Source organism: Cupressus sempervirens, chromosome 11 (genome assembly GCF_028749045.1).
Source record: "Cupressus sempervirens isolate cs-2001-9-10 chromosome 11, ASM2874904v1, whole genome shotgun sequence".
NCBI classification, from domain to species: Eukaryota; Viridiplantae; Streptophyta; class Pinopsida; order Cupressales; family Cupressaceae; genus Cupressus; species Cupressus sempervirens.
The window spans coordinates 127073762-127082548 of NC_143128.1; the positions used below are offsets into that span (position 1 = coordinate 127073762).

The 8787-nt window shown below is 34.3% G+C and overlaps 1 protein-coding gene across 1 annotated transcript; it reads right to left on the reverse strand.

Annotated features, from left to right (window-relative positions):
• Positions 1–211: 211 nt before the first annotated feature.
• Positions 212–998, reverse strand: LOC149528537 (uncharacterized). The gene is made up of 3 exons (XM_089808045.1): positions 848–998; positions 672–766; positions 212–418 (listed from the first exon to the last, which is right to left on the reverse strand). The coding sequence occupies exons 1-3, from the start codon at positions 996–998 to the stop codon at positions 212–214; spliced, it is 453 nt and encodes a 150-aa protein (XP_089664171.1).
• Positions 999–8787: the final 7789 nt, after the last annotated feature.

Consider the following 8787-nt stretch of genomic DNA (forward strand, 5'->3'; position numbering starts at 1 on the left):
TACCTTTTTAGATGGAAGATTAAAATGATGGTTTTGGGGCTGAAGGAGAATTAATAAATCCCTATAATATTTTCATGTATTCAAAACAAACATAGAATATGTTGATTCCCATATTTGACAAGGACAATTCCATCCCATTTCCAGCTCAATTCCACCAAAGGAAAATGCCCAAACATAAGGTCAAACCAAACAAAAAATCTACAGTTACTTCTTAATGCCCTTTTTCTTCCTCATTGTGGTGTCTAGGGAGCTTCTCTTTGATCTTTTTCGCCAAATCTTCCTTCTTGCCCCATTCTTCAAAATTTTCATGAGAATGTTCTTCCTCTTTCTCATGTCTACAAAGCTTTAACTTGTCCTTCAATCCACCCTTCTTTTTATTCTTCTTATCTCCCTTTTTACCCTCTTCCTTATCACTAGACTGCCAACACATTCATTTCCTCATATTACATTCCAATAAAATGAACTAGATATTAAATGGATTGTACATTCTCTATATGAACAATGAAATGAATCTATGCTTAGTAATAAAAAAATAGGATGCAAAAGTAGGATGTATAGTATTTTGAAAAATTAGGCACACATAACAAATAGTTTTTATGCACCAAAATAACATCTAATTAAAATTTGAAACTACAATATATTAGGGAAGTGATTAGGAAACAATAACTTACAAAGCTGGTGGAATAGTTGTTGTTACGATGCAACTTTACCATGACACCCTCTTCATGTTTCTTCTCCTCACCTTTTCCATGGACTTCTCCCTCTTCTACATTTCCATGAGACATGAGAGCAAGTGTGGGGTCAATCTTGTCAATGTGGTTGTACACATGCACAAGGTGAATCTCACCTACAAGGCCATGAGACATGGATATAGGATGAGCCTTGATAATATGGCCATACACATGGTGAGTTTCACTTATGCCAATTTGGTCATAAAACACATGGTTATAGTGAGTCTTTCCTACATGTCCCTCCTCATGAGGAGCTACAGTCACCATTTGGCACACCATGACATCACCATACTATTAACGTGTGCCATATTTCTTTTTACCAAACAAGCCAAATAACCCATGGTCCTAATGATTTTATTTATTTTCCTCTGCCATTGCAATATAAAGAAACTTGTCATGAAATACAAACTCAACAAAAGGAAAGAATAGGAATATCAAGAGATGGGAAATATTTTTGAGTGGCTGATTAAGTTAGATTGAGAAATGAATGCTAATTTATAGGATTTCATGAGCAACGCAAATAGGACATGACTTGTTGGTGCCACTAAAAAATATTTGACTGATGCATGACATTCATATGTTGGTAAAATAAATATCAACAATATGTAGATAGATGTGGGTGGGCCAATGGGTGAAACAATATTGTCGATAGTATGGAATGGTGGATGGTTTAAAATTAGACCAATTTTCTTGAAAAAAATATTGTAACAAGACTATTTAAATCCACTTCGAGTCCTACTAAAGATTTAAATATGTTATGAAAAAATTGCCCCCCTATGCAATGAAAACATCATTACAACATAAAGTGGGGTATCAAGACAATTTTTGAGATAATTTTCAAGTCAATTGTCTAGACTTGAGGAAAAATAAAGTTGCATGTTGTCTTAAATATTGTCTTTAAGTGTATGTCTTAAACTATCATCTTACATTATTATCTTATAAAGACAATAAGGAACGACAATATTATTATCTTTTAGAGATAATTTCAATTATGTCTTTATAGAAATGAATATACCTTTAGTCTCACTTATTGTCTTTCTTAAGATGATTAGAGAGATAGTATAAAATAATAAATAAATAAAAATATTATTAAATATAAACACTAATATATTTAACTAATTCATGTTAGAGCATGATGGACTCAAACCACCATCTCGCTTCTTGTAATACAAACACTTTTCCAATGAGCTAACACCTTTTAAAATAAGAAAAACTAAAAGTTTAAGGTCTTGCAAATATGAGCTACAAGATGAGGGCAAGACAAATTAAGTCAATTAGTAGAAACATTGGTGGTGATTTGAGACTTACATGGATAGAGAGTGCTAATTTTTTGCATGTTAAAATCTTGCACTAAATATTGCTAGCTCAGCATACAAACATTAGAACAAATTACATGGTACTTAACTTGTTTTACTTACAGACGATAAAACATGATTTTAAATGTTGATAAAAATAAAATTAAAAAGAAATAAAAAATATAAATTCAACCTAATTCCTTTATAAAAGTATACAATCAATATCAAATTAGAGTACACGCCTATTCAACTTTTATATGATTTCTTACAAATGTTTTCATACTAGTTTATCTATCATAGATGGCTTTTTGATGATTTTTTTATTGTCTAAGTAGTAGAGCATTTATAAGAACCACACTAGTATTAAATTCATGTTACTACCAAGTTCAAACTATATTAAACTATCACACTCCATTAAATAACTACCATGGTTTTATCAGCGTATCTCAATAAATTGACATTTAATTGCCCCCTCTTTAAATTACATGAAACAAAGGTTAAGTTTTTTTGATATATCATTGGTTGATTTTTGACAAGGCACGTTAGGATACTAGCAAATAAATGTTTAAATAATACCTCATAGAAATCTTTTCTCATCAAATGTCTCAATTTTAGAATATAAGAAATATATTACTATGAATATAAACAAGGTAAACTTTAAGAAACCCCCCTCAATAAAAAGATATAAAATATTGGCAAATCTTTCATTATTTTGAAAAACAAAATTATTTATTTTGGTGAACCACTAAATTTTTTAATTTTAAATATTATTCAGTTTGGCGATTACTTAGAATCCTAATTTTTTTTTAATAGAAAATATTGGCAAATCTACATAATATTAGGAAGTTCATTAATCACGATGGAATATTACAAATCAAAATTGTCATTACATTATATTTTAAATTAATAGGGAAAACTAAATAAATGTGACATATCCCTAAACTAACTAATAATTGACCCCTAATGCCTGTGTCAGATGCCAATTGCATCAATCTTTTAATATGGTGCTTGTCATTTCTATCCACATCCTCCTGGTATTTCCATACATTCCACTACTCAATAATAGACAAAACAACATCTGGTTCCTCTACAAAGTACTCCATTTTGAAAGCCTTTTGTTCGAAGCATGCATCCACAACCTCTTCCCCTGATGAATTCCCACCCTCCTCCATGGGGTTTTTAACAACATCAAACACAGACATAAACATTTTGTCAATGTTAGATCATCTGAAACAATTGGCAAAAAATTAAAGGGGTTTCTGGCATGAAACACTCCCCAAGAAAGGGAAGGTTCACTTGAAACACCGAATCAAACATGAAGAAAAGCCTGAAGAAAATCCCTTGTAGTAGGTTTCCTAAAGAAGTTAAAGAAATGGCTAAAGCTCCACATAGAGCTAAGAAAACTTGGGATCATGAAAACTCCTTTAAATGTTTGGAAAGTGGATTATAGACACATTCTAGTGCTAATGCATAATAGTAAAAATGCAACTCCTCACTTCCCTAGCTTGAAAATTGAGCAAAACTCAATGTTATCCACTCCAGTAATCTTACTACATAGCTATTGGGGATATATAGATAGCCTGTCTTTCCGAGCTATCAGTATCAAAGTGCATTCACTTTATGATGTCTAGGACATCAATGTGGCTAAAACTTTAGTTTGGAAAGCCTAGTAAATTTTAATGAAACATATTCATATAACTATTTTGTATTCTAGAAAAAGTTGAAGTAAACATGATTTGAGCTCATCAATTAAAAGAAAACAAATACAGACATGATAAATTGCCTTTACTGTCAAATGTTAAGGACCAATTTTGCAATGCATGTCAAATGAGTCATGCAATGACCTGCACAGTCAAAATCAATAGTCAATTAGCTTGAATTTCTATACAACATAGTAAATCTTGACAATATATAGACTATCCTTGTTGAGATTATGTTGTAAACACAATGCATTTCCAGCAGTTGACTCACATACTTTGCTGAAATCAAACACAGTTAATATAGAAGAACATTTATTAGGAAACCAACATGGTTATCAAAGCAGATGGAAATTGAACTGCAAAAGAAACTTAACAGCAATAATAATGGAGGAGTGTCTTCTTTGAGCTCTTCATTCAGGACAATTGTGACTAAAAAAAGTTATTTCATCTGTTTTGGCCACAATCACCCCTTCTAATTACCATTTTAATTTTTCAAATCAATATGATGATAAAACTCTTATTAAAAAGATTTTTGGATGAAGCTTGATGATTTTTTGCGTGTGCGGCATGCAAACCTTGCAAGCATTGACCAACACATGTTTTTATCATTCATAAAAATCATTCGGTTGGAGCACACTATAGTTACCATTAATTAATTATTAATAATAACAAGAATATAATGGTTTTCACTTGTTAGATGCTCTTCATCATCTTTGTGCATAGGACAACTCCAAGAATATAATGGTTTTCACTTGTTAGATGCTCTTCATCATCTTCATCCATAGGGCAACTCAAGTTAACTTTTTTATTGTGCTATGTTGTCCTAGATTTTTGGTTGACATCAACTAAGTCTACTTGATGATAGTTGTCTAGTTAAATTTGATGGCATTGCTCATCTTCTAATTAGCTTGAATTTTTACTATTTCTTCTTATTTAGCCTCATCAATCACTATTTTCAGATAAACTGTGGTTTTTAATATTACATTTTATTTCTTTTTTACATATTTAGACAATGTGTATTAATGCATGCAATACAATCTAATTAAAATTTTATTTTAAACCTTTTTGTTGGTTTTCAACTATTTCTTTTATGCACTTTCCTAAAATATGGTAGTATTTTCTACAATCCTTAATGCTAATGACTTATCATGAGAGTATTATTTCCTTCCTTCTATACATTAAGTTAGGCTACTTAAATTAACCTAATTCAAATCAAGAAAACATCTAAGCTCATAAGTAAATTTCATGTAGCTTATCTTCACAAATTAAAGGCTCTCCATGCCATTTCGCATTGCATTTCATCACCTTCACAAATTAAAATCTCTCCACAACATTTGACATTTTATTTCAAGTTCCTATCACTAAAGGTAGGAGCTTTGGCACTTGCGCCCTTTGTTTTTTTATGATGTAGAAGCTCCACCATTTAGAAATCATTTTTTTCGCATAAGATGCCAAATCATCCCCACTCTTTTATACTTGTATGCCTTTGTAAAAATATTGCACATATGACATGTCAAAAAAAATATCCAAAGAAAATGCATTCCATGTCTTCTAGGCAAAATTCCGATCTTGCAAACCTTTTTATTTAAAAATTTAAAAAATTGTTTATTATTATTATTAATACTATTTTTTGTTACTTCATCTCAAGTGATTAAACGCATCTCCATCTCCGTAATAAATGAGAAAAAAGAAACAAAGAGTGCTCAACAAAATATTGCAATTAGAAAAATGTAACCACCATTACAATCTTATTATATTAATTTATACAAAAACATAGCATACATACACAGCCCATAGTATGCTTCAAAAAAGAAAACTGGAAACACATACGTAGCCACACTAAACCTAACATAAGGTTCAAAGTCAAACCCCATAAAAATAAAAAACCAGTTTCTTCTTCAATGCTCCTTTTCTCCCTCTTTGTGGTTTCTAGGGAGCTTCTCTTGGATCTTTTCCATCAAACCTTTCTTCTCTCCCCCTTCTTCTTTAGCCTTCACATGACCATCTTCTTCTTTCTCTTTCTTCTCTCCATGTAGCTTCAATCCACCCTTCTTTTTCTTCTTCTTCTCTCCCTTTTCATCCTCTTCCTCATCGCTGGACTGCCAACACATGCATTTCATCAGATCAGATACATTACACTTACATAAACAGTAGACCTAATTATTAGAATGCACTTTCTCCTCATGAAGAACAATGAAAGGAATCTATGCGAGCACTTGCAGAAATGAGAATGCGAAAGCAGGATGTATAATACTTTTGAAAATTTGGCATGTACACCAAATATGTTTTATTCACATAGAACACATTAAAATATGTGTAACTTTGAAATTAAAACATATTATGGAAAAAGTTATGGGCATGCAAAACTTACAGAGCTTGATGAAGAGCTGTTGCTGTGATGCAACTTTCCCATGAGTCCGCCTTATTCTTTCTTCTCCTCACCGTCGCCATGGAGTTTCCCGTTCTCCACGTGGTTGTGAGACACTGGTGCAGGGTGAATCTCACTAATGTGGCCATACACAGGGTGAGGCTCGCCTCCGCCAACATGGTCGTGAGACACAGGGGTAGGGTGAGCCTCGCCTAGGTGGCCTTGCTCATGTGGAACTACACCTGCCACGTGTCCCTCCATAGGACCTCCATGCTGCTGATGTGTCTCCTCCTCTTTCTTCTTCCCAAACAAGCCGAAAAGCCCACGATCCTGATGCTCTGCTGCATTTGAATCTGCCATTGCAAGAGAGAGAGAGTTTGTGAAGAAATAGAAACACCCCCAAAATGAAAACAAAGGAATCTCAAGAGATGTAATATACCTAGTTATGAAGTGAGGGAGAGTTGAATGTGTTCAGAATGGGGAGTGAAAGCCCAATTTATAGAGGATTTCACCAACGACGCAGTTACGACGTAGCTTGATGGAGCTGCCAGAGAAAAATTGAAATAAATGTCTAACATTAGGCGCATAAGACATGGGCGGGCCCACCAGAACAAAGCAATTTCAACAATACAGAATGGTTGAAAACGCGTTTTAGTTGCCTAGCTATTTGGACGTTGCCCACTCCCGGCAATAAAAAAAACATGGGTCTTTACTGAACCTTGGGCTGAAATTGGACCGTTACCCCTAGTACCTACTTTCATTTGATATTTTAAGAAGAATTATAAATGTGATAAGAATACATTTATGAAAAGAAATATATTCTATTTTTAAAAAGGGCTCGTTGAGCTTGAGTCAGAGCATATTTTGAAAGAAAAATAAATTAACAGATATATAGATTCACTTAATAAGTTTATCAATTTGAATGGATAATGTTTGATTTGATTAAAGATCAAGCTATGAGTTTCAGAACTATACACCAGGGTCCTCTAAGGGCTGACACTCTTAGCAACAGCAGGTACTCTAACAGGGTTACTAGGGCTCTGAGCCCAATTAGTGGCAGTTACAGTAGGATCAAAGAGTACATACCCTACAGTCAAAGTCTATACAGACTCAACAGTCTTCTAGGGGTGGATACAGTGGGTCTAGCAGATCAGGGGGCCCACAGTAGTCTGGATCACAGGATACATGGTCTTATACCCAAGGACCATGCTACACTTGTGGTGGCATGGGTCACATAGCTAGAGAGTGTTCACAGGGACAATCATCCAGTGGTCAAAGAGGGGCTTTTTTAGAGCCGAAAGTTGGAGACATGGGCAGGTCCCATAGAGTTTTTACAGCGGTTGACAACCACCAGGCTGAGCATCAGGCTACAAATATTGGGGCTAAAGGTCAATTTGGTCAACCAGTTAGTGCTAGAGACTATCCATATTATTTCCCATCAGACCTTAGCTCCTCGAGGTCGAGAGTTGGACCAAGTTAGGGTCTAGTAGGAATGGTATGATGAGGTCATGACTTCATGGAAGGATGTGCTACGGATGCGATCTCTATACCCTTATCTTTTGATGAACTCCAAGAGGAAGTTCATGCCTAGTGGGGGAGGATGTGAGGCCTCGCCCCGACCCTTTGTGGCCTTAGTTGTTACTTTATCTTATTGTTACTCACGACTCAAGATGTCGAGACATTATCTAATACTTAGAACATATTATATTATTTCATGCTATGTGATGTTATTTTTAGATGTTTGATGTTTGTCATTTAATTTTTTATGTATATGAATGTTGATGAATTATAAAATATGTAGGATTAACACATTAATTTTGGAATCTTCATGATGAAGGATATAAGTAGGATGCAAGAAATCCTAATTGATGTATGTTTCAATTTATGTGAATTTCTGATACATATATATGTGCATGTGATTTTCGGGACTACTGATGTGTGCAATGAGTGTGCAAATATTTTTAGCCGAGGAAACTGACGGAGGAATAGAACTGATCCCTATGTGCTATTTGTGGGAACCTTGTTGTTTGTAACTAAATTAATTGTGAGATGTATGAATGTATCTTTCCGTGTTCAGTAAATGTGAATGTCTCGTAATTATGTTCTATCAGTGTCGCTTGACACTCATAATTTGGTTATGTTCTTCAGCGTGCTAGTTAGGGTTAGCTGTGTAACCCATGTACCTAATTTGGTATAAGTTAGTGTCAATTTGCTAATTAGGTTCATAATCGAGGTTAGTCATCCCTAATCTAGATTAGTGCTTAATTTACTTTTTAAGAGTTGTTAGTGGATCCTAATTATTTCATAGCCTTTGTGTGGCTCCAAACCTATTCCTGAGGCTTTAAAACATGTAATAATTATACCCAAGGGGTATGGGTATGGGTCAGGGGTCTTTTCCAACCCCTAAGCCCCTTTTGTTGACTTTTGAGATCAGTCAAAAAGTCTCATTTTACCTTTGTGCGAAAATTGCAAGTAGTTATCTTGAGTTGCCTTACCTCACCTCCTTTTAGGGTTTAACCATGGTGTGGGTTGAGTTAGGAGTTTCTAGAATTGTAGGTGGGTGGATGTAGTTATTGATCCCTTTGGTGGTTGAGCTTGAGGCTTATTTAGAGGCCCTTCTTGGTCTAGTGGAGGTTGTTACCCAATCTCTACATTTAGAGAGAAGTTCTTGAAGATTGAAGGAAGAAAAAGGG

What these genes read in the sequence shown, in the direction of transcription:
- LOC149528537 (XM_089808045.1), bottom strand. Translation starts at nt 998, where the DNA reads ATGGTGACTGTAGCTCCTCATGAGGAGGGACATGTAGGAAAGACTCAC. An exon ending in CATGTCTCATGGCCTTGTAG is followed by an intron (nt 767 to 847) that starts GTGAGATTCACC and finishes ATGGAAATGTAG; the next exon opens with AAGAGGGAGAAGTCCATGGA. An exon ending in ACAACTATTCCACCAGCTTT is followed by an intron (nt 419 to 671) that starts GTAAGTTATTGT and finishes ATGTGTTGGCAG; the next exon opens with TCTAGTGATAAGGAAGAGGG.